The 26,985-nt window shown below is 39.0% G+C and overlaps 1 protein-coding gene across 3 annotated transcripts in view; it reads left to right on the forward strand.

Moving 5' to 3' along the window:
- VPS53 (VPS53 subunit of GARP complex) overlaps positions 1-26,985 on the forward strand; it is a 175,625-nt gene that overhangs the window by 48,224 nt on the left and 100,416 nt on the right. For 2 of the 3 annotated variants that reach the window (XM_037808182.1, XM_037808181.1), the window contains exons 5-7: positions 5,081-5,167; positions 7,921-8,036; positions 9,624-9,743. In XM_037808182.1, coding sequence (XP_037664110.1) covers positions 5,081-5,167; positions 7,921-8,036; positions 9,624-9,743 — 323 coding nt within the window. Of the gene's footprint in view, positions 1-3,254; positions 3,274-5,080; positions 5,168-7,920; positions 8,037-9,623; positions 9,744-26,985 lie in introns of those variants that run through there. The other variant, XM_037808183.1, reaches the window with a different exon arrangement.

Consider the following 26,985-nt stretch of genomic DNA (forward strand, 5'->3'; position numbering starts at 1 on the left):
AATAAAATACCTAGGAATAAATTTAGCCAAGGAGGTAAAAGACTAGTACACTGAAAATTGAAAAACATTGCTGAAAGAATTTAAAGACCTAATTAAATGGAAAGATATCCCATGTTCTTGGATTGGAAGACTTTATATTCTTAAGATGGCACTACTTCCCGAAGCGTTCTACGATTCAATGCAATTCCTATCAAAATTAAAACCTCCTTTCTGTGCAGAAATGGAAAAGCCAATCTTCAAATTCATATGGAAATGTAAGGGGGCATAAATAGTCAAAACAATATTGAAAAAGAGAACCAAAATTGGAGGACTCATACATCCAAATTCTGAGATTAATTTCAAAGCTATCATAATTAAAACCATGTGGTGGTGGTATAGTATAGTTATATAAACCAATGGAATAGAATTGAGAGTTCAGAAATAAATACATAGATCGTGACCAGTTGGTTTCAACAAAATTGCCAAGTCCACTCAATGGGGAAAGAATGGTTTCTAACAAATGGTGCTGGGACAACTGAATAACCACATGCAGAGGAATGGACTTGGACCCCTAACTCATTCCATATATAAAAATTAACTCAAAATGGACCAATGACCTAAATTCAGAGCTAAAACTATAAAGCTGTTGTAGAAAACATGGGAGTAAATCTTTATAACCTCGGATTTAGCAGTGGAGTCTTAGATTTGACACTAAAGGGATGAGCAACAAAAGTAAAAATAGAAGAATTGGATATCATAAAAATTAAAAACTTTTGTGCATCAAAGGGCATTATCAGGAATGTGAAAAGACAACCTATGGAATGGGAAAAACCATTTACAAATCATACATCTGATAAGGATTTACTCTCCAGGCTATATAAATAAATTTTGCAACCTAAGAACAAAAAGGCAAACAACCCAGTTTAAAAATCAGCAAAGGACTTGAATAGACATTTCTGTATAGAAGATATACATTTGGCTAAGAAGCATACAAAAAATTGTTCAGTATCATTTGGTCATTAAGAAAAGGCAAGTAAAACCACAATGAAATGTCACTTCACACTCATTAGAATGGCTGTAATAAAAAAGCCTGAAAATAATATCCCCTTGTCAAGTATTTAGAGAAATAGGAGCCCTCATCCTTTGTTGGTTGGAATGTAAAATGGTACAGCCACTCGGTAAATGATTTGGCAGTTTCCTAAAAAGTTAAACATAGACTTACCGTATGACTCAGCAATTCTATTCCTAGGTCCATAGCCAAGAGAAATGAACTCATGTCTATGAAGAAACTTGTACATGAATATTTATCGCAGCATTATTCATAATAGCCAAAAGGTGCAAACAACCCAAGTGTCCATCAATGGATGAATGAATAAACAAATTGTCTTATATCCTTATAATGGAATATCATTCTTCCATAAAAAAGGAACAAAGTACTGAAACATGCTACAATTTGGGTGAACTTCGAAAACATTATTCTAAGTAAAAAGCCAGACACAAAAGTTCACATGTTGCTGATTCCTTTTCTGTGAAATATCCAGAATAGGCATATCCACAGAGGCAGAAATCAGATTAGTAGTTGCCAGGGGTTGGCAAATGGAGGAAAGGAGAATGATTACTTTATGAGTATATAGAGTGTTCTCTGGGGTGATGAAAAAGTTTTGAAACCCAAGAGATGGTGGTTGCAGAAGATTATAAATGCTCAAATGCCACTGAATTATATGGCTTTAAAATAGTTAATTGTATGTCATGTGAATTTCAACTGAAAAATTAAAAGGAAAAATACCCAGAGGATTAATTAACCCAGTATTTTTTTTTTAGTGTGTGAGGATTGTAAAACTGATTTATGTTGCTCAAAAGAAGGTCTGTAAGGAAAATGTTCAAAAATAGATTGGGTGATGAATGCACAACTATATTATGGTACTGTGAGCAGTTGATTGTACAGCATGGATGATTGTATGGCATGTGAAGATATCTCAATAAAACTGAAGAGAAGAGAAGGTCTGTAGTTGAAATGCTGACACAGGCATAAATATGGCTGGTGTATCACCTGAGTACCCCTGAGAGTAAAGAAGGAATGTCTGTGTGTGTATCCACCATGACTGATAGGATTTAAAAGTCAATTTAATAAACATTTATTGAGTACCTACTATGTTCTGGGCACTGCCCTAGGTATTGGGAATTCACAATGAATGACATGGTCTCTGCCCCCTGGGGTCTCATAGTCCAACCAAGAAATAGACACACAAATACTTATTATAAATGTTAAGCATACCAAAGGACAAACCCAGATGATGAATGAATTGATTCCATCATGGGCTGCATGTGTGTTTATGGGTGAAGGTTTTGGGAGGGAAGGGGAAGTCAGAGGATAGGATGGAGAAGAAATGACATTTGAACTAGGCCATGTGAGACAGCATGTGATTATCAGCTGTGTTGAGCATTTTATTTTTAAGGTTCAGTCCTTTGGTTACAAATGAATATTTCCATTTTTATTTTGTTAGAACTTGATTTTGGTTGTCATAAACTTATTAAATTTAAGGTTGGGCAATAAGCAATGCTCAAAAGAAGCTTGTGTCCTGGTTTTGAGGAGGTGAATTTAAAAATGAAAACAGGAATTCTTGAGGATGGGAGAGCATGTATGGACTCACTCAGGGGGTGGCCTAGGATGGGAAATATTAGACAGTGGGCAGGCCCAGGAGTTGTGCCTTAGGTGGCAGGGTTTATTTCTGTAAGGAAAAGGTATGGTCATAGGAGAACATTATATATGTATGTATGCATGCATGCATTTGTTTAGTTTGGCCGTGTGTCCTAGAAATAAGTCCTAATATTTGTGCAACTCTTTATACCTATTATGTCATTAAATCTTCCCAACAACCCTTTGAAGTAGGTGCCATCATCACCATTTTGCAAATGAGGAGACTGGTGCCCAGAGAGTTTATACAGCTAGTCTGTGGCAGCAGAGGCCTCAGACTCCTGTCTTCTAGCCAAAAATGTAGGGTTTTCTCATTACACAACAGCTGTTTTAGAGCCACTAAATCCTGAAATGAGAAAGACAGGGTGGCAGAAAGGTGAATGGAAACAATTGCCAAGTGAAGAATCTTTTAGGAATAGAATGGGATTGAGAGGGACTGTTCATGAGTGATTCGTTTCACTCCATTGCACCTTCTTGATTATTTCCTACTCTTTGGGTAGGTTTTGAACTTGTGGATCTTGTACCAAATGCTGACTGCTGTTCGAGGACCAACTTCCTGAGGATTTAAAACAGCTGTGTCCAGGTGGCAGAAATTACCAGTATGAGAGATCCTTTGCTTACAAACTTTTGTACATATAAATAATGCACATCAACTCTGCCTGCCCCGTGAATAGTAATTGCTTGTATAGTGTCACTTCAGACTTGGCAACAAGTGGTCTAAGGAACAACTTTTCAGAAGAGCTCCTGTATATTTGTTTCAAAAGCTGTAACATAGTCACATGCAAGAGTTTAGAGTCCTTGTCAGCATGTGTGAAGATCCTGTAAATCCCAGAGGTAGAAGAAGGTCAAAAGAAAGTTATGTTTGGTATTGAGCAGAAGCCAGGGCAAGGAGCTCCAGAATAAGAAAGCAATCACCATATCCAAAGAAGTGTATAGCTGAGAAACCTTAGAAGGAGTTTCTACCTCTAACAACCCTACTTCTAACAAGGTGGGAATTTTCTTCAAAGGAAGCCAATTTAAGTTTGCATTTTGAAGATTTTTTTAAAGGAAAAAAATAAAATGTGAGAGTTGACAGTCTAGAGGTAGCTCATACTTTAAGTACAGCCAAATGCAGAAGTTTAAATTACTCTCTCTGGGCTTTTGTCATTTTCCCTTCATCTCAGCTTTGCTTTCCTCTGTTAGGGTGTCCTTCTCAGGGAGACTAGCTGTATAAAAGCCTTGTGAGGCCCATTTAGGTCAGGCCACTCTAAGATCCAAAGTAAATAATGTGCCTTGGATGAAATGAAGCATGAGTCCTTCTGACTGGCGCTACATCTTTTATAAGTACATGTGTTCTACATGTGCATGGCTTTAGCACCCTGACAACTCCCATATTATTGCTTCCCCTATGCATAGAAGCTACTGTGGATTGTAATGCTTTCAATGTGTGCCATCCATCTTTTTTAAAATTTTTATTATGGCTACATATATATGCCATAAAATTTTCCTTTTTAACCACTCTCAAGTATACGATTCAGTGGTATCAATTTCATTCATGATGTTGTGCTACCATCACCACCATCCATTACCCAAATTTTCCCATCCCCCCCCCCCCAGCAAACTGTACCTATTAGCATAAACTCCCCATTTCCCACCCCCACAACCCACCCCTGGTAACCAGTAATCTACTTTGTGTCTTTATGAATTTGGTGGCATCCATCTTTTTTTTTTTTATTAAATCTTCATTTTATTGAGATATATTCACATACCACGCAGTCATTCAAAACAAATCGTACATTCGATTGTTCACAGTACCATTACATAGTTGTACAGCATCCATCTTTGTAGGTTTTTATTTCAGTGGAAGCATTCTGCTCATCATTAGCCGTAAGTGCCCTTTCTAACTTTATTTCATTGGCTTCAAATGGAATACTGTAAATGTATTTTAGGTTTGCTACACTTTGGGCGACCCCATGCACGGTCTTGATTTTTTCGACGGCACAGTCATCTAGTATATCCAAAACCGATACTTCCCCTACTTCCATTTTAGAGCCACCTTTGTCCTTTTATAGGCTTTAACGTTATGCGCATAAATGTGTGTGCGCGTGTACACACACACAGATGTGAGGGCCCTGTTTATTTGTTGTGATCAATAATGTGTAACAATCACTCAGATAGAGGGAGGTAGTTTAGTTTTCAAATTAAAACTTTATACTGCACGTTGGTTAGAGTCCTGAGTATTTGTCTGTATCCAAATGCTTGACTGTATCTGTCTGTACTACTTGGTAGAGTAAAATCGTCAGTGGAAGTACAACAAATCAAGAGCACTTTATGGTAATTTTCTTTTGAGTCTGGAATTGATTATAGTACCATGACTGGTACCGTTTTGCATTGCTTCTTGTTTTTCATTTATTTATCTTATTCTAGGCACTTGAAGAGGCCCAGAAAGCTATTCAGCAACTCTTTGGCAAAATCAAAGATATCAAAGACAAAGCAGAAAAATCAGAGCAAATGGTGAGTTTAAGTTTCTTCCTAACTTTTTTGCATCAAAAGAGGAAGTTATCCTCTCCTCTAGCCATAGTAATTAATGGGCTTTTTCTCCCACTTCCATCAACCACAGTCATCCCATGTCTTTAAAGCAAGCCCCCATGGATACATTCCAGAACGAGTCAAGAGCAGTTACTAGACATGCAGTGACTCACTATCCCTGCTGCCCTACATTTGCAGTTCTGTTTTTAAATAGGAAAAATTTTCTTTTTCCCCTTTTCCAAAAATAGTGTCCTAATCATTTTGGATTCCTTTCTCTAGCATTTGTTTATATCATGCATTTCTCAATTAAGATATATGATATGTATCTTGGTATCATATTAAAACTGTTCCAGGATCTGGGAAGTGGGATGCATCTTGCCCATAATGTATGCTTATGGTTTTGATTAATTTCTCCAACTCTACGAATCCCCTCTGCTGACTGAGAATTCCACATTTACCCACTCCTACTCCAAGGCAGGCACTGTGAAATGCTAGACACTGGATCCTGGCTTCAAATTCTGACTAAGTAATGTAGTGTTTATGATTTCCAGGTTCTTCTACTGTAAAATAAGGATAGAAACATCTACCTCACAGGGTTGTTGTGAAAATTAAATGTATGTAAAACTTGAGTAGAGTCCTAGCTCATGTTAGTTGCTCAATGCATGGAAGCCATTATTATTATTAATGTCATTTTTTTTCCCTAGTTTTTTTTTTGTTTATTTCCAAGAACTCCCAAATCCTTAGAGGCTTCTCTCCCTGGTGTCTTATAATCTACCTCTGGAGCAGATCTACGTTAACATTTCCGTGTATCCTTCAGTTCTCTTCATTGGTAATTTGCAAGATAGGGGAGGGTATGAAATATGGGATAGGAGGCTAGACCTTCAGCAGACCTTTTCAACTTTGAGTTGGAGGGCATTGGGGAAACAGGCAGTGTGATACAGTAGTGCAAAGCCTGGCCTTTGACGGTAGGCTGCATGGGTTCCGGATCTCAATCCCTCTACTTACTGTGTGACCTTAAGCAAATTACCTAACTCCTCTGTACCTCAGTGTCCACATTGTAAAATGCATATCATAGTCACGTCTACATCATAGAGTTGTGGGGATTAAGTAAGATAATGCATAACTCACAGTTAGATACTGTATAATAATGTTTTTATCATTATTCCTTCCTATTCATACTCCTAGGCAGGCAGTGTTAGGGACCTCAACTAACCAAATGAGAGGTCAAAGAAAGAGAGCGCTTTCATCAAAGCAACAAAAGTTAATATGTGTACTTCATTACAGAGTTGAATGATTATGTGTGATCAGAAAAGAATTTAGATTCATGGTCCCTTTCCCCAAGATGCATTACACGCAACACTATCTTTGGGGCTGTTGAGGCATGATTATCAGATGATACTATCAGATGTGGCTTTTCTTAGAGTTTACTGTATTCAGATTTCTGACTCATTAATCCTCTTATGATACTAACTTGTAGTTCTGGACTCAGCAAGTTCCCTTTTCCAGCCGAGGGTGGGATGCAATGACTTAAGTTTGAATAGGCTGCTTCTAAAGTTACTAGATGTTTAATTTTAAAGCAGTTTGCTTTCCTGGACAGTGCTTGGTTAAAAGGAAGAAAAGGTAGGAGGAGGAGAGAACTGATACCTGTTGAACTCTTTCAGTGTGCCATGCTTTATGCTAATCCCTTTATACAAGCACTCTAACCCTCTCAGCAACTGTATAAGCTAAGTATTACAATCATGATTATTTTATGGTTATGCATTTTATAGATGAAAAAACTCGGGATCAGTGAAGCTAAGCAACTGGTTCTAGGACAGAGTTGGTAAGTGGTAGAGCTGGGATTTAGCCCCAGGCCTGCCTGATTCCAAAGCCTACCATAGCATTCTGCCCTTTTTGGCTGTCCATGGGTGATAATTTAGGAAAATTAACAAGTATTCCGTTTTACAGACTGGTCTTGTGTGAATTTGGTTAGGACAGGCTGCCCTGCTAAGGCCTGAGTACCCCATGTGTGTGACCTACCATTGATGGTTTTGTTTAGGGAATAGCAAGTAGCACAGTCTGCCTAGAGAAGCATAGGCTATATGATGGGAGTAATGGGAGATCCTGGGAATGAAAAGACCAGTCAGCTCTGGTGTGAAACAGTGAGGTCCTGACAAAGAGTGGAAAGAAAGGGATAGGTTCTTAAGAGGAGGCAGAGGAAGAATATACAGGATTCATTGATTAATGGTGAAGGCAATAAAGAAGAGTCATAGATGACTGTGGCTTTTTTTAAAAATTCAGTTTTATTAAGATATATTCACATACCATACAGTCATCTACAGTATACAATTAATTGTTCACAGTACCATTATATAGTTGTGCATTCATCACCACAATCAATTTTTGAACATTTTCATTACTCCAAAAAAAAAATTAAAATAAGAAAAAAAAATACAAGTAAAAAAGAACACCCAAAACATCCCATCTCCTCCATCTCCCCCTATTATTCATTTAATTTTTGTCCCCATTTTTCTACTCATCTGTCCATACAATGCATAAAGGGAGTGTGAGCCACAAGGTTTCACAATCACACAGTGACTGTGGCTTTTACCACCATGATTAAAGATCCCTGATGATAGGACTGAAGCCTGAGGTTTTTCCTTGTTTCATATGCATTATTTTCTTGTGGAGCTACTTGCAGATGGGTTTGCATCTTTCTTACCCTCCTCTTTTCTTTCTTGTGGTTTTTCATTATTTAGGTTAAAGAAATCACCCGTGACATTAAGCAGTTAGATCATGCCAAACGCCATCTGACCACATCAATCACAACGCTGAACCACTTGCACATGTTGGCAGGTGGCGTCGATTCCCTTGAGTAAGCAAAGCCAACTTTCTCTTTGGGGTCTACAGGAAATGTGTCACATAAAGAAGTGGCATCTTAGGTTTATTCACTTTCTCAGTTAGAAAGTCCCACTTTCTGCAAATCTGCCTCATGTTTTCAGTCACCATTGTTATTTCATGCCCTATGCTGTTCAGAACCATAACAAAGACGGAAGCTTTGACCTGAGGTGAAATTGAGTCTGAAGGAGACCTAGAAAGCCTATGGGGAATGGCCCCAAGAATGTGGGTCATTTGCAGATGGTGGATCTGTGCCATTAAGGCAGGCAAGGGGATTCAGGCCCATAATCACTCCTTGCAGCCTCTGGGCTGAGTTGCACTGTCATTGAATGTACCGTATGGAAACCTCCACTTTTGAAAAGACATTAGCTGCCTGTTTGACTTGTAGAGGAAACTTGGAGGGTGACAGAAATGGCATTAAGCGGACAAGCTGATTATTTATGACAAAGAAGCCATCCATTAGCAATATTCTCATATTCCAGTTCACTTCTGTGGTGTATCTCAAGCTGAGAATTTCTCCTGCTCCAGCCTCAGTATGATTCCATGTGTGTACGAGAAAGCATCTTCAAAGAAACGTAGAGCATCCAAAGTCTTAGAGTGGAGTGGGGAGAGCATTGAGGGAAAGAAGAGGAAGGGGCTGGCTCGTTCCTGGCCTCTCCCAGGCCTTGTATGAGCCTCAGGAGATCCCTGGTCCGTGCTTGTGTGAGCAGCGATCAGTGGGATCAGCAGGCCAGTGGGGACTGGAAGAGCAGTTTCCTTTGTCCCTTGCCCTAGATGCTCAGTGTTCTTCACCAAACTATCAGACCAAGCGATGGTAGAAACATAACACCTTTGCTTGAACTTGATCCTAGCTTTGTAAATGCCTCTTAAGGGAAGTCAAATTATAAATTTAATTTAAAAGCCCAGCCCTAATGAAAAATTTAGATCTAATAGTTTGTACTTCCTTGCAGTGTGTACCTGTTGATTTTATCAGCATCCTTTTATTTAAGCTTCATTAACCTTAGCAGTAGGGAATGCTGGCATGTCTGACACAGAATTGCTTAACATTGGCTTAAAACCAATGTTTGGGTTAACTTATAAATGCTCTTTCTTGTGCCCTAGGAAAATGTGTGCAATTTTTCCGTATACTGTGATCTTCAGATAATAACATCCCTATCCCTGTTTTCTATCGAAAACCTACTAATCTTGTTTTACCTTACTAAATACCAAATCCATAGTCTTTCCAAATTTCCCTCCACCAACCCAGTAAGAATCCATTACTCATTCATTCTTTGGTACCTCCACAATGCATAACTTGTACTTCTAATTAAAACTGCCTTTATCCCACTTAGTGTTGGTTAGATGTATGCTTGGCTATCTCCCTTATTAACTGATGTCACTTTGAGGATTTGGACCATATCTCGTTTTTTTTCTCCCCAGTGCCTAGTATCATATGTATCAGTGATCAGTAAATGCTTATTAAGTTGCGTTCTGTCTATTTTTGGAGCTCATAGTAGGTTGTTAAGCATCTGTATTCTCTGTCCTTTATTGCTTTTCAGAGTTTTAACATCTTATTTCCTTGCAGGGCCATGACCAGGAGAAGACAGTATGGAGAAGTTGCTAATCTCCTTCAGGGTGTAATGAATGTTCTGGAGCACTTCCACAAGTATATGGGAATTCCACAGATCCGGCAGCTTTCCGAAAGGTAAAATGTCATTGGAGAAAATGATTTTCCCTTAAGAAAAGATGGTGTTAGGAATTGCTTAAACACTGAGCTCAGTATGTTCATTATTGACTCATTGGAGGAAGGAACCTTAGAAGTCATCTGATCTAACTCAGTCTGATGCAGGTTGCTGACTCTTTACCATGTCTTCTGTAGCTACCTGTAGTTAGATGGTTGCTTGGCATTATTTGGAATGGCAGCCAGTGAATTGTATATGTGGACAACTCTCAGTTTTCCATATTTATAAGGGAAACTTGCAGTTATCTATTTCCTTGTAACTAACCACCACAAAATTTAGTGGCTTAAAACAATTTTGCTCACGTAATTTGGGCTGTGCTCAGTGGGAACAACTTGTCTTGGCTTTGGGCATGCCAGCTGGGAGCTCAGCCAGGGCTTAGGGCTGGTATTCTGGTTTATTCTTCATGGACTGGTTGGGCTTCCTCCTGGTGAGGGGTCGGGTTCCAAGAATGAGCCTCCTAAGAGAACAGGAGTTGGGAGTCGCATGATATCACTTCTGCTGTAGTCACAAGTCTGCGAAGATTCAAGAAGAAGAAACATAGACCCCTCATGTCACCCCCACAATGGGAGGAGTGTTAAAGCCACATTGGTAGAAAGAGTGTGTAAGATGGGAGATATTATTGTGGCAGTCTTTGGGAAGTAGTCTGCCACTAGGTCTTCAGATGTGGCAGAATGATGACCTGCTCTCTTTAACCTGTTCTTTCCTTCCCACCAATGTTGAGTTTGAATCTCAGATTCAGATCAAATAGAAAGAAACTTGATGAGGATTCTATAGGAGGATGAGTGGTGGTGAATTCAATGCCTTTTGTATTCTTTAGAAATGGCAGCAGGAAAATTACTGAGAAGACAGAGGCAATCATGATTGACAAATCCTGACCTTTCTTGCAGCAATGAAGAAACGAAGGGGCTGGTACTTGGTAGCAGCCATTATTTTATTTTCAGCTCTCCCATCTTAATACATCTAGATTTGCTATAGGCTTCTTTTCTCCCAAGTTCATTTTAATTTAACACAAGTAATATGTATATACATATATATATATTTTCTTTATTTAAAAATGTCAAATATACAGATGAAACTGTAGTTCCCCTTGAACTACCACATCAAATCCCAGTTCCCTCCCTGGAGGTAGTGGCTATTATCAATTTAATGTGTATCTCTCTAGATTTTTATCTGTACGATCTCATAAATCTATAGTTTTCAGTTTGTGATTTTGTTTTGCTGTTTTGTTTTAAATAAATGGTTTCATACCATCCGTTTCATTCTGAAACTTTCTTTCCTTTTTAGCTTAGCAATGTATCTTAAAGATTTTTCCACGTCTATATAGACCTACCTCATGCTTTTAAATTGATGTGTAGAATTCCATTGTATGATGTACCATAGGTTATTTAATCATTTTCATATCATTAGATTGGTTTGTTTCTAATTTTTAAAATATAACCCCTTTTGCACATGTATTTCTTTAGAATAGATTGTTATAGGATAATGTGTATTTAAAATTTTAATAACTACTGCCCGTTTGCCCTTCAGAAAGGCTTTCTTTATTTATAGTGCTATCTATACAGTATGCAAGTACTCATTTCCCTCGACTCGCAACAACCCTTGATATTGTCAGGTTGTTTTCATTTTTATCAACCTGATGGATAAAAAATGGTTTCTGGTTGCTTTAATTTTTATTTGATTATTGGCCATTTGCATTTTCCCTGTGAAGTCTTGTTTATGTCCCTTGACTATTTGTTGAATTATTTATCCCTTTCTTATTGATTTGTAGGATTTCTCTAAATAGGCTGGATATTAATTCTTTGTCAGGTCTGGTGGAACCTGCCTGTAAAACCATCTGTGTCTAGTGCCTATTTTAGGAGCAGATCTTTGACTGTCCTTTCAATTTCTTCTATGTTAATTGGTCTATTAAGGTTTTTGTCTTCTTCTTGAGTCAGTTTTGGGAATTTATATTTTTTTAAAAGCCATCCATTTTGTTTAGGTTTTCAAATTTATTGGTATAAAGTTGTATGAGGCATTCCCTTATAATTTTAAAATCTTACCTATAGCTGTAGTTTTGTTCCCATTTTGATTCTGTTATTTATTTCCCCTCCTTTCTCTCTCTCATTAATCAGATTTGCCATAAGGTGGTAGGATTTATTGGTCTTCTCAAAGATCAGTTGGCTCTATGTTACTGTTGTTTTCTCTTTCACTAATTTCTGCTCATATCTTTATTAATTCCTTCCTTTTGTTTTAGGTTTATTTTAGTATCCCCTCCCCAAGGTTTGTTTTCTTTTTTTTTTTAACTTTTTTTTAAAATTCAGTTTTATTGAGATGTATTCACATATCATACAGTCATCTTGGTGTACAATCAGCTATTCACAGTACCATCATATAGTTGTGCATTTACCACCCCAATCAGTTTTTGAACATTTTCCTTACACAAGGTAGAATAAAAATAAGAATAAGAATAAAAGTAAAAAAGAAACCCAAATCATCCCCCACCCCATCCCACCCTATTTTTCATTTAGGTTTTGTCCCCATTTTTCTACTCATCCGTTTATATACTAGATAAAGGGAGTGTTAGCCACAAGGTTTTCACAATCACACTGTCACCCCATGTAAGCTACATAGTTACACAATCGTTTTCAAGAATCAAGGCTACTGGGTTGCAGGTATTTACTTCTAACTATTCCAATACACTGAAACCTAAAAAGGGATATCTATATAGTGCATAAGAATGCCCTCCAGAGTGACCTCTGGACTCCGTTTGAAATCTCTCAGCCACTGAAACTTTATTTTGTTTCATTTCGCTTCCCCCTTTTGGTCGAGAAAATGTTCTTAATCCCATGGTGCCGGGTCCAGGCTCATCCCCGAGAGTCATATCCTGCTTTGCCAGGGAGATTTACACTCCTAGGAGTCAGGTCCCATGTAGGGGGGAGGGCAGTGAATTCACCTGCCAAGTTGACTTAGCTAGAGAGAGAGGGCCACATCTGAGCAACAAAGAGGTACTCTGGGGGAGACTCTTAGGCACAATTATAAGTAGGCTTAGCCTCTCCTTTGCAGTAACAAGCTTCACAATGACAAGCCCCAAGATCAACGGCTCAGGCACACGAAACTGTCAGTCCTCAATGCTTGTGAGAATATCAGCAACAACCCAGGTAGGGACGTCCAACATTTCCGCATTCCCCACCACCCCCAGGCTTCTTAATTTGAAAACTTAGCTTATTCTTTTCAGTCATTTTAATTGATTTAAGACTACAGATTCTCCACTGAATAAAACTTTCCCTACATTTCACTAATTTTGAAATTTAGTGCTTTTAAGGTTGTACATTTCTAAATAATTTTTCATTTCTGTTTTTCTTTCCTTTTTAACCTAAGAATTTTTTTACAAGAGTATTTTAAAAATTCCTGTATGTTCTTATATATTTTTGGTCATATTTTTGTAGTTAATTTTCTAATTTAATTACACTGTGATGGGTGAATATGGCCTATCTGATTGTGCTTTTTGGCATTTAAATTTCCTTTGTGGCCTAATACATGGTTATTTTTTGTTAATGTGCCAGTGTGTTTGAAAATAATGGGTACTCTGCTTTACACAAACTTCTATGCATTACTGTGGGTTAAGTTGTTACTTGCGTTATTCAAACCCTTTTTTTTTATTTATTTATTTATTTTGAAATAAATTCAAAGTTATAGGAACAGTTGCAAAAACAATACTAACCCCATGCACAGAACTCCATCATACCCTGACCCCCCTCCCCCGATACCCCAATCCACCAACTTTAACATGCTGTCACATCACTATTTCTTTCCCTCCCTCCCTATCATCCATCATCTATTGCTCTGTCTTCTGAACATGAGAGCTAGCTGCACACATCCTTGAACAAACACTATAATTCACATATACACTTCCCATGAACAAGAACATTCTTTTATGGAATCCCATTCAGCACAGCTAAGAAGTACAAGAGATTCAACAATGATAACAAAGCTTACATTCTATATTTCCTTTTCCTTATGTCTCAGCTATGTCCCTTTGAGCCTCCTGTCCTCCATCCTCCAATCCCATCCAGGTTCATCCTTGGCATTCAATTGCCATCTATTTAGATTGTCTTTTTTTTTTTTTTTTCAATTGTGGAAACATATATGCAGCCTAAATCTTCCCATTCCACCCCCTCCCTAGCATTCCATTAGTGGGGTTAATCACCTTTAGAATGTTGTAATGCTCTTTCCCACCATCCATTACTAGAAATTTCCCTTCACCTCAAACAGCAACCCTACACTCATTTCTTAACTCCCCATTGCCTCTTCCCCCATTTCTCTTAACCCATACTCTATTTTTCATCTCTATGGTCATATTCTCTGATAATTTCTTTGTGTTTACTGTGGGGCTTAAAATTAACCTCTTAAATCCATAACAATCTTGTTTTTCCTTGATACCACCTTCACTTTAATAGGACACGTAAACTATGTTCCTATGCTCCTCCATTCCCCCACCTTTATATAGTTGTCTAAAATTACATATTTTACGTTGAGTTCAAAACCACTGATTTGTCATTAGAGTTTGTGTATTTTATATCATGTAGGAGGTAAACAGTGGAGTTACAATTCAAAAATTATTGACTTCTATTTGTATTCCATTGTGGTTGGAGAATGTGCTTTGAGTATATTCAATTTTTTTTTTTTAATTTCTTGAGGCTTGTTTTATGTCCCAGCTTATGGTCCCTTCTGGAGAAAGATCCGTGATCACTAGAGAAAAATGAGTGTCCTGGTGATTTGGGATGTAAGGTTCTATATTTGTCTGTTAAAATTCTCTATATCTCTTTCTCCTTTCTTTGTTTCTCTGTTGGTAGGGCTCCCTTTAGTATCTCAAGTAGGGCAGGTCTTTTATTGGCAAAATCTCTCAGCATTTGTTTGTGAAAAATTTAAGCTCTCCCTCAAATTTGAAGGAGAGTTTTGCTGGATAAAGTATTCTTGGTTGGAAATTTTTCTCTCTCAGAATTTTAAATATGTCGTGCCACTGCCTTCTTGCCTCCATGGTGGCTGCTGAGTAGTCACTACTTAGTCTTATGTTGTTTTCTTTGTATGTGGTGAATTGCTTTTCTCTTGCTGCTTTCAGAGCTTGTTCCTTCTCTTCAGTATTTGAGAGTCTGATCAGAATATGTCTCAGAGAGGGTTTATTTGGATTTATTTTATTTGGAGTTCACTGGGCATTTATGCTTTGTGTATTTATATGGTGTAGAAGGTTGGGGAAGTTTTCCCCAACAATTTCTTTGAATACTCTTTCTAGACCTTTACCCTTCTCTTCCCCTTCTGGGATGCCAGTGAGTCTTAAGTTTGGACGTTTTATTTTATCTATCGTATCCCTGAGATACATTTCTATTTTTTTCTCCATTCTTTCTTTTGTTCTTTCATTTTCTGTTCTGTGCACTTCTAGGACACTGAGATGTTGTTCAACTTCCTCTAATCTTGTATTGTGAATATCCACAGTCTTTTTAATTTGGCCAAAAGATTCTTTTATTTCCATAAGATCTTCTATTTTTTTTATTTACTCTTGCAATGTCTTCTTTATGCTCTTCTAGGGTCTTTATGTTGCTTATATCCTGGGCCATGGTCTTCTTGATGTCCTTTAAATCCTTTGCCATGTTTTCGTTCCTCGATTGTAGTTCTTTGATTAATTGTGCCAAGAACTGTGTCTCTTCTGATATTTTGATTTGGGTATTTGGAATTGGATTCTCCATATCTTCTAGTTTTATCATATGCCTTAAGATTTTCTGTTGTTTTTGGCCTCTTGGCATTTGCTTTGCTTGATAGGGTTCTTTCAAGTTGTAAAAAAAGATACCAATCTAATTTTTCAGAAACACAGTTTGATGGCGTACACTTTCTCTAACTAACCAGCAGATGGCGTCTGTGAGTCACCTGTACCCCTCAAGTCAGTTCGCAACCTTGTCCTTGTGGTGTGTGGGGAAATGATTCTTGTGGAGTTCAGTTGGTGAACTCAGTTTGGGTGTGTTGCTGGAGCCATCCGCCCTGAATGTGGGGCGTGTGTCTGGGTGGCCAGGGAGGAAGGGCAGCTTTAATATTCAAATCCCCCAGGTTCCCAGAAATTCAAGGCCGCCACATGAGTCTAAGCCTTCATTTCATTTCAGCCCCAGACCCTCTCTCTCGCTGTCCCACAAACCACCGGACTTGGCGAAGTGTCCCTGGGTTCTCCGAGCGGGCCCCCCCTCCCAGCCGTGATCCTCCAGAACCTCTGCCGATGGAATGCTGTGCTACATCACCAGTGCGCGCCATCCCTCAAGGGAGGCCCTGGGCCGCCAGGCTGTGCAGGGGCGCTCTCAGCCTGATGCAAAGATGGCTAAATGGGGCGTCTCAAACCCTCCCACCACACACACAGTTCCTCCTTCCCAGCTCCAGGACAACTGGCGGGACTCTGGGCTGTGGGCACGGCCCCAGGCAGGAGTTTATCCAGCCCTCCGGGGAGCCAGCTGCTAGCCGTGGGGTTTCTTTCTGCTTCCGGCTCTCCCCTCCATTCCCCCGGCCCCAAGGGTATCTGCAGCGGGCTATCCTCCAGACCAGACACCGAGAGGCTGGCCTAGCCCCCTCTTGCTGTGTTTTACTGTGTGGTTCCCACTGTCACAACTGTAGCTGCTCCTGGGTTTTTCCCTGTTTTTGTTTTTTAGAAAGAACCAGTCAGTCTCCAAACGCCAACCCTGACTTCCCCACACCTCTGCACGGCTGCGGGTCTTCCAGCCAGCTTACTCACTCGTTTCAGAATGCAGACTCCCAGTTTCACCAAGTATATGGCCCCTGTGTTACTAGCAGACCTCATCCAGCTGGTGCATCGCTGTAACCGGTATTCTGGGTCACTTTCTGGTTTTTATCTAGTGTTTTTCACGGAGGTGTTTTTTTGCCCTGTCTCACCTAGTCACCATCTTGGTTTTTCTCTAGCCTATTATTTTGATTTTTGATCTGCTAATTTCTGAGAAAATTTTATTGAAGCTGTAGTTGATTGTAGTTCATCAGTTTTTCCTGGTTTTCTATTGGGTTTTGCTTTTTATGTTTAGAAGCTATTTATTTATTTATATTTAGAAGGTCCATAAGTCAGATTTGTTAATTAACATGCTTTTGGTGACATATGCCTTATTTCTATATGAAATATCTTTGTTTACCCTTTCCTACTTTGTACCTTCAGTTCTATTTGGGGGTATTTTTTTAAATGGGATACTATAACCCATTAACATGTGTTATGATTACTGATATGTTTAGATTATTGTTTGTCTTCTCCACCAGAATGTAAGGTTCCAGAAGATAACAACTTTGACATTTTTTATTCATGGTTGTATTCCTGGTACTTAGAATAGTGCCTGGCTCATAGTAGATGCTCAAAAAATATTTATGGAATGAATGAATGAGTAAAAAACCATTTCCTTGTTTTTTACTCTTCAGATCCTTTTTATCACTTCTCATGTTTATTTTATCATCTAGGATTTTAGTTCTTATTTATTTGCTTTTTGTTTGTCTTTGCAATAAGCGTTTGTTTAGCCTCAGCAGGAAATTGTACTCTTTTTGCCCCTCACCACTTTTTTTTTTTAAGTTCTTGTTGAAATATATCATCTGGTCATTATTCTTTAAGAGAGGATCTGTGGGTGGAATCTTTTGTTTGTGAAACTGCCTTATTTCATTTTCACACTGGAATAGTAGTTTGACTACATTTAGAATTCTGCTTTCAAAACTTGTTCTCTCAGCACTCTGGAGATATTATTCCATTGTCTGACATTTTTTGTTACCTGTTTAAAATCTGAAGTCAATCTGATACTTTTTCCTTTATAAGATAACCTATTTTTGTTTAATTTTGTATTGCTCTGGAAGCATTGTGATTTTGAGAGGGTTGGGGGAAGACTCAGGAATTTTACTAGTACATAGGTCTTTTTTCATTCATGTTTCTCCATACTTATTTTATCCTTAATCTGAAGACTCATGATCTCTCAGGTTCTGAGAAATTAAAAAAAAGAATCTCTATGCTTTGTTCTCTTTATTCTCTCTTCCTGGAATTCGTAGTACATGAATATTGGAACTTCTGGATCTGCTGCCATGTTTCTTTATTTTCTTTCATATTTCCCATCTCCTTGTCTTTTTGCGTTGCTTTCAGAGAATTCTTCAGCTCAATCTTCCTGTTTTAATTTATTTTTAAATTGTCCCTGTTCTGCTATTTGGCCCAGCTGTTAAGTTTTTATTTCAACAATCCAACTTTTTAATTCCAGGATATCTTGTTGATTCTTTTTTCATGGGCATAATATCCTCTTAAATCTGTCAGAGAAAATTATTATTTATCTTACAGGTCTGAGTTACCTGTTCTCTTTCTCTATCTTCAGATGTAAGGTACCCAGTTTGTTGAGCATGGTGACTTTCTTCCTTGGTGTTAGCATTCCTCAAATGTTTGATGATTCTGAACTGAGAGCTTGTTTTTATATTTGGGATTTTCTGTTAGCCTGATCAGGAATGCTCTTTCACTGGACCTGCTAGCGAGGGAGAGGTAGGATGTACTCTTCGGCTAAGCTCTTCTAAAGTGACGTGGGGCCAGAGTTGGAGGTGCTCCCAGGTGGGTGTGCTGGTGGCTGGTCTCCTGGGCTTGGAAGCTCCTGGTCCTCCTGGGTGCTGTCTGCCCATCTGGCCACTGCTGGGTTTCTGAGACCCAAGGCCCATACACACTACCCTCTGTTGCTTGCTGCTGACCTGAGCCGGCAAAGTGGGAAATGCAGATGTGGACACGGGCCCAACATATCATAGTGGCAGATGCCCCATGGCTGCGTCCTGTTTCTGATATCTGCCACCCTCATGCCATTCTTTTACAAGAAGCTCATTTGGACAGTGGCTTCCACCTTCTTCAATCCTGCGCTATCAGGGATTCCTCAGAGTTACCAATCTACCACTTCTTTTCTTGGCTGGCTCTATATTTTATTCAAAATCCTTTCATTGTTTCTAAGACTCTGGGACAGGAAGGGGAGTTTGCAGCATGTGCTCGGTGTGCCATCTTACAGTAGAAATGCCAAAGAACTACTAAGGAATGTTGGAGTGGAGCTTGGCAGAATGCTAGGGAAATCACCACCCCTTCCCTCATCCTTCCTAACCCCTTCACACTTAGAATGGGCTGATTGCCATATCAGACTGGGGGTGTGAAGCAGCTAAGAAAGCGGACAAAAAGGGCTTTGCAAACTGCAAGAAAGAAGGAATCTTGGATGGAGAAGGCAGCCTTGCCCTCAATGGGTGGGGTAGTAGGAAAGAAGGCAGTGCCACCTCCTGCCACTATCATGATAATCCAGAGTTGCTCTGTTTTTCCTGTTCACTGATTCTTTCCTTCATTTACCTAATATCTACTGTGCATCTTCTATATCTCAGGCTCTGTTCTGAGTTACTGAAGGGACAAAGATAAGGATCATATACTTAAGGAGTTCACCATTTTTGTGTAGAGAAGAGAAACTAGTAGAAAATTTCAGTATGGCATCAATGCAACAAAATTGGTATATGCTATAAAGGTATAGCAAGATCTCAGAAGAAGAATCGATCCACTCAACCTTCAGGGGTTAAGGGTAGAGGGGTCATAGCAGAATTCATTTATCATTTATTTATTTATATTATTTTTAAAAATCAGAGCAGTTATAGGTTTACAGAAAAATCATGCAGAAATTACAGAATTCCTATATACCACCCCCCCACACACAGTTTTCCCTATAGTAACAGTTTGCATTATTGTAGTAACTTTGTTACAATTGATGAAACAATGTTGTAATTATATTATTAACTATAGTTCATACATTTCACTAGGGCTCATTCTTTGTGTTGTACAGTTCTATGGGTTTTAAATCAAATTTTTATTCTTGTAACATATATACATGAGGACCTCCTTTTACACAAGCTCAACACATGTGAATTCAGGTATTCCAGTTTGCTAATGCTGCCGGAATGCGAAACACCAGAAATGGATTGGCTTTTATAAAAGGGGGTTTATTTGGTTACACAGTTACAGTTTTAAGGCCATAAAGTGTCCAAGGTAACTCATCAATAATCGGGTACCTTCACTGGAGGATGGCCAATGGTGTCCTGAAAACCTCTGTTAGCTGGGAAGGCACGTGGCTGGCATCTGCTTACTCCCAGGTTGTGTTCCAAAATGGCGTTCTCCAAAATGTCTGCATCAGCTTCCAACGGCCATCTTCAAAATGTGTCTCTCAGCTGCAGCTACTCTCTCCGCTCCTGTGCATTCTTCAAAGTGTCCCTCTTGGCTGTAGCAAGATTGCTTCTTCTGTCTGTGCTTATATAGTGCTCTAGTAAACTAATCATGCTGAATGGGCGGGGCCATATGTCCATGGCAGTTACCCAGAGTTATCACCTACAGTTGGGTGGGTCACATCTCCATGGAAACACTCAATCAAAGGATTACAATCTAGTCAACCCTAATAAGTCTGCCCACACAAGATTGCATCAAAGATAATGGCATTCTGGGGTACACAATACATTCAAACCAGCTCATCAGGTATACGCAATTGGCAATTTAAAAAAATAGAGGCAGAGAGAGAATTACGATTTAAAAAAATATTTCTGAAGATGGCGGCTAGGTGAGACAGGGCAAAAAAACACCTCCATGAAAAATACTAGATAAAAACTAGAAAATGACCCAGAATACCACTTCCAGCGATGTACCAGCTGAACAAGATCTGCTAAAACCACAGGGACCATGCACTTGGTGAAATCGGGAGTCTGCATTCTGAAACAAGTGAGTAAGCTGTCTGGAAGTCCCGCAGCTGTGCTGCGGTGTGGGGAAACTGCGGGTTGGCATTTGGAGACAGACTAGTTCTTTCTTAAAAAAAAAAAAAACATGGGAGCGGCTACAGATACAACAGACCTGCGCAGTGAAGCACTGCAGGAGCGGGCTGTAGCCAATACCTTGGTTACCTCCCCACACCTGCTGCTGATTGTCCTGGGGCCAGAGGGACAAAGGGGAGAGCCAAAAGGAGAAAGAAACCGCACCCCTTGCAGCCGGCTTCCCACAGCATCCCGCACACGCCACGATATCAGCTGTGGACAGTGGCCTTGGGTACAACCACAGCTAGCTGTCCCGGAGCTGGGAAGGCGGAGCTGTGCAAAAAAGGGGGGAGGGTGAGACACCCCATTCAGCCATTTTTGCATCAGGCTGGGGGTGCCCCTGCATGGCCTGGCAGCCCGGGGCTTCCCATGAGGGAAGGCGCGCACTTGTGGCGTAGTACAGCCTTCCCTCAGCAGAGGTCCTGGAAGATCACAGCTGTCAAGCAAAGCAAATGCCAAGAGGCCAAAAACAACAGAAAATCTTAAAGCATTTGCTAAAACCAGGCAACATGGAGAACTCAATCCCAAACACCCAAATCAAACAATCGGAGGAAACGCAGTACTTGGCGCAGTTAATCGAAGGACTACAGTCAAAGAATGAGAGCATGGCACAGGATATAAAGGACATGAAGAAGAACATGGCACAGGATATAAGGGACATAAAGAAGACCCTAGAAGAGCATAAAGAAGAAATTGCAAGAGTAAATAAAACAATAGAAGATCTTATGGAAATAAAATAAACTGTTGGCCAAATTAAAAAGACTCTGGAGACTCATAATACAAGATTAGAGGAAGTTGAACAACAACTCAGTGTCCTAGAAGACCACAGAACAGAAAATGAAAGAACAAAACAAAGAATGGAGAAAAAAAATCAAAAAAATCGAAATGGATCTCAGGGATACGATAGATAAAATAAAATTTAAGACTCATTAGTATCCCAGAAGGGGAAGAGAAGGGTAAAGGTCTGGAAAGAGTATTCAAAGAAATTGTTGGGGAAAACTTCCCAAACCTACACAATCTAAATACACAAAGCATAAATGCCCAGCAAACTCCAAATAAAGTAAATCCAAATAAACCCACTCCAAGACATATTCTGATCAGACTGTCAAATACTGAAGAGAAGAAGCAAGTTCTGAAAGCAGCAAGAGAAAAGCAATTCACCACATACAGAGGAAACAACATAAGACTAAGTAGTGACTACTCAGTGGCCACTATGGAGGTGAGAGGGCAGTGGCAAGATGTATTTAAAATTCTGAGAGAAAAAAATTTCCAACCAAGAATACTTTATCCAGCAAAACTCTCCTTCAAATTTGAGGGAGAGCTTAAATTTTTCACAGACAAACAAATGCTGAGAGATTTTGCCAATAAAAGACCTGCCCTACTTGAGATACTAAAGGGAGCCCTACCAACAGAGAAACAAAGAAAGGAGAAAGAGATATAGAGAATTTTAACAGACATATATAGAACCTTACGTCCCAAATCAACCAGGACACTCATTTTTCTCTAGTGATCACGGATCTTTCTCCAGAATAGATCATATGCTGGGACATAAAACAAGCCTCAATAAATTAAAAAAAAAAAAATTGAATATATTCAAAACACATTCTCTGACCACAATGGAATACAAGTAGAAGTCAATAATTTTTGAATTGTAACTCCACTATTTACTTCCTACAGGATATAAAATACATAAACTCTAAGGAGAAATCAGTGGTTTTGGACTCAATGTAAAAGTGTAATTTTTCACAAGAACTATATAAAGTTGGGGGAATGGAGGAGTATAGGAATATAGTTTACAGGTCCTATTGAAGTTAAGATGGTATCAAAGAAAACCAATATTGTTATGGATTTAAGAGGTTGAATAATGGGGTGCACTATTATGCACAGTTTTCAACTTATGTGAAGGGTCTTGGAGCGTATTGGTCATGTAAAATGAAGTCCTACTGTACAACACAGTAAACACAAAGAAATTATCAGAGAATATGACCATAGAGATGAAAAGTAGAGTATGGGTTATGAGAAGTGGGGGAAGGGGCAATGGGGAATTAAGAAATGAGTGTAGCTTTTATTTCTTATTCTTGTTCTGGATTCTTGTTCAGAGATAGATTGTGGTGATGAACGCACAACTATGTTATCATACTGTGGACAGTGGATTGTATATCATGGATGATTGTATGGTGTGTGAAGGTATTTCAATAAAACTGAATTTAATAAAAAAAAAAAAAAGAAATGAGTGTAGGGTTGCTGTTTGAAGTGAAGGGAAATTTCTAGTAATGGATGGTGGGAAGCTGATAGCATTACAACATTCTAGATGTGATTAATCCCACTAATGGAATGCTAGGGAGGGGGTGGAATGGGAAGATTTAGGCTGTATATATGTTTCCACAATTGGAAAAAAAAAAAGAAAAAAAGACAGTCTAAATAGATGACAATTGAATGCCAAGGATGATCCTGGATGGGATCTGAGGATGGAAGACAGGAGGCTCAAAGGGACACAGTTGGGACATAAGAAAAAAAAAAGGAAATATTGAATGTAAGCTTTGTATCAATGTTGAATTTCTTGAACTTCTTACCTGCGCTTAACGGGATTGCATAAAAGAATGTTCTTGTTCATGGGAATTGTATATGTGAATTATAGTGTTTGTTCAAGAATGTGTGCAGCTAGCTCTGATATGTTCAGAAGACAGAGCAATAGATGATGGATGATAGATAGGGAGGGAGGGACAGAAAGAAATGGCAGTGTGACAGCATGTTAAAGTTGATGGATCAGGGTATCGGGGGAGGGGTGTCAGGGTATGCTGTGTATGGGGTTAGTATTGTTTTTGCAACTGTTCCTGTAACTTTGAATTTATTTCAAAATAAAATTTAAAAAAATATATTTCTATGAATAATTTTGTTTATTATTACTACAGTGTTTATTTGCCTTATTTATAAAAAAATGGGTGATAGGTGTGTTCATATAAGAAATACTTATTAAGTAATGGGGTTCACTATTATGCACAGTTTTCAACTTATGCGAAGGGTCTTAGAGCGTATTGGTCATGTAAAATGAAATCCTACTGTACAACCTAACATTTGCCATTGTAACCACTTTCAAGTATACAATTCAGGGGGCTACCACCACCACCCATTACCAAAACTTTTCCATTACCTCAAACAGAAACTGTATCAGTTCAGAATTCAATTTTAATATAAAAGAATGGATGGGAACTTACCACCCAGGCAAGAAGAGAGGGAACATGATAGCAGTTTGGGATGCAATTAAGGGTAATAAAGCTGAATAGGTAGATAGGGTCAGATTTGATATGCGATGCTTAAGAATTTATTCTTTTTTTTGTGGGCAATGAAAGATTTAAGCAAGGGAGGGGCATGATCTCATTTTTGTTTTTTAAATCGGTAGGTTATCAGTACAAGAGGCTGAAGACTAAGACTATAGTCTAGACTAGAAAAGATAAGGACTTTACCAAGGCATGACCAGGAGATGTGGTTAGGAGTTGGTTATCAATTGGCTATGTGGGAGGGGCACAGGAATGTGGCAGGACTGAATTTGATTTATAAAAAGCAATCCAAGGGCAAATACAAAGAGAATGCACTCTCTTAAGGCTCTTCACTTTTTAACATTTTCAAAGGGGTGGTTTATAAATCTGAAGGAACTTTGTGATGGTCACTATTATAATGACATTCCCCTTAAGAAAAGAAAATCCAGCATTCTATCAATCTATTTCAGTGCTTCCAACATTCATTATTGTGTAAGGATGCTGCAAACACAGGAGAATTTACTTTTCTTTTAGTTTGTTTTCACGGCCTCTATTTGCAAAATTCTGTTAGGTTAATATAGAATATGTACCATTAAGTAACACTGAAAAGAACACAAGAGGAAAACCTTCTTGCCTTGAGTGCTTGAATTTGGTTGTTTCTCAAGATGTACTAAAATTTTGAGCAAAATCCAGACTTCTTATTTTTAGGATCATTTCTGGTGAATTTTCCTCTCTTATGTTTGCATAGCAATGGTAGAACCATCTGGAAATGATAGAAATAGCTGTTTTGGGGGAAGGAGGGGAGAAGGGGGGAGAGTTATACCCTGTACAATACTTTAGTTTCTCTAATGTAGTATAAGCTTGCTGTCTCTAAATTGTATAAGTCATAAGAAAGATTGTGTTCTAAAATCTTTGCCTGCATATGTGAAATAGGAAGTTCATGGGCCTTGATCTCAGTGTAGCTATTTCTTTTAACAACCCTTCTGGAAAATGCTTAAATTTTTAATGCACCGTTGAAGGAAAGATTTTTTTGTTTAATATCATATTTGCATTTCACATCCTCCTGGCTTAAGCACATCCATGAAAGCAAATGTGTCTAGTAATCAGTCAACATTCCCTCAGAAAGAATGGCTTTCAGATTCCTGAAAGCCATGAAACCCTTAAACTACAATATTTTTTTCAGGGCTATTTCTAATTTCTTGCATGTGAGAGGTTAACAGATTGGGAGGTTGCACAGTGCTGTCAAAGAAAAAAATTTTCACCAGACAATGTGAAACAGCAAGGATGACTTTATTCAAAGCTGTATGCATTAGGGAAGAAACCAGAAGCGATTGTGTGTGTGTGTGAGTGAGTGAGTGAGTGAGAGAGAGAGAGAGACAGAGAGAGACTAGAAGTCTATCACAATAGGGGAGAGAGAGAGAGGGTTCAACCCCGCTGAAGCAGGAGAGTTAAGGACTGGGATGAGCTAACAGAAGGTATTGGAGTGGAAGGTAGAGTGATGGGATCTGTCCCTTACATGATGCTATATCCTGAGTTTACTGCTGAGGCCAGGTGGAACATGCTCTGTGTGGATTCTGTAAGGGCCAAGGTGAAAGAGAGAAGACAGAAGCCTAAAGGCAAGAAGAAGCCTGCCTAAAGTCTAGTCAAGCTAAGGTGAAGTTAAAGCCAACTTGGACAGTTTATTAGTCAGGGTTCTCTACGGAAACAGGACGAACAGGAGATATTTGTAAATATTCTAAAATTTTGTAAAATCATCTCATGCAACTGTGGGAATGCCCAAGTCCAGATTCTGTAGGACAGGCTGCAAACTGGGAACTCTGATGAAGGTTTTCAATGAATTCCCAGGAGAAGCTGACTGGCTGTTGTAGAGATGAAAATTCTTCTGATGCTGAAATCATCACTTCTCCTTTTTAAAGCCTTCAGCTGATTGGATGAAACATCTCTCATTGCTGAAGGCAATCTCCTCAGTTGATTGTTGTTATAATCAACTATAGATGCAATCAACTTACTGATGATTTAAGTCCATGAAAGGTTCTCACAGTAACAATTAGGCCAGTGCTTGCTTGACCAAACAACTGGGTGCCATTACCTGGCTGAGTTGACACATGAACCTAACCATCACATTCAGTAACACAGTGGATGGGGATTTCTTAACCTTTGTTGTTTCTCTAGGATCACAGTGTTCATGGAAAATTCAACATTGTCAGTGTAGTGAAAAAGAACTAAAGGGAATGAGAGGCCTGTCTGGCTGTGTGACTTCGACAAGTTCTTTCTGGGCCTCCTCAGTTTCTAAAGTAAAAAGGAGTGGTATGTGATGATCTCAAAAATTTCCTATTCTAAGGTTCTAGATTAAGAGCCTGCCTATTTGGAAAGGTAGCATCTGACACCCTGTGTGTTTGGGAAGTTAATTTATTTGTGAACCATTGAGGCTGTTTTCTTTGTGACTGTCATTCACAAGGCAATGCATGTGTCAGAGTTGCTTTATCCACAAATATCTAAATAATTTTCATAACTTGCTACCCCTCTGCTACTACTTCTTGTGAAAACTGATAACACCTTTAGGAAAAGTCTCCTTTGGACAACCACATGACTGAGCACCATGGAGGCTATCAGAAGCCCCTTGGTCAGTTTTCCTTTCCGTGCTGCACAGTGAGCCACAGCAGGTTGTCACTCCCTAACCAGGCTGAACTCATTTGGATGCCAGGAGGAATTGTTATTTATCCTATTCTCTATTCATTGTAGGCTGATTTTCATAATGGTCAGGCAGTGTCAATAGTTTAGCTCATGTATGTGCCCTACTGACAAAGACTCAGGTGATCCAGCTCTTGACAGTGGGAACTTTTCATTGTTAGAGGAGGAAGGAATATAAAGGTGTGAGGCAAAGGTGTACTCTTTATAGTCTCTTGACTTCTTTCTAGGATCCTATTTAGGCAATTGATTGTAAAGACTGCACATCTCACCCTGAAAATGCATGGAATTGTGGTTTGGTTTTATAGATACCATAGGTAATGTGTATAAGGGAAATGGTTGCTGTTTCATCTGATTCAGTGATATACACTTCATAAACTAACATTGAAAACATTTATGTGCAGAAACTTACTCTTCTGTT

Source organism: Choloepus didactylus, chromosome 18 (assembly GCF_015220235.1).
Source record: "Choloepus didactylus isolate mChoDid1 chromosome 18, mChoDid1.pri, whole genome shotgun sequence".
Lineage (NCBI taxonomy): Eukaryota > Metazoa > Chordata > Mammalia > Pilosa > Megalonychidae > Choloepus > Choloepus didactylus.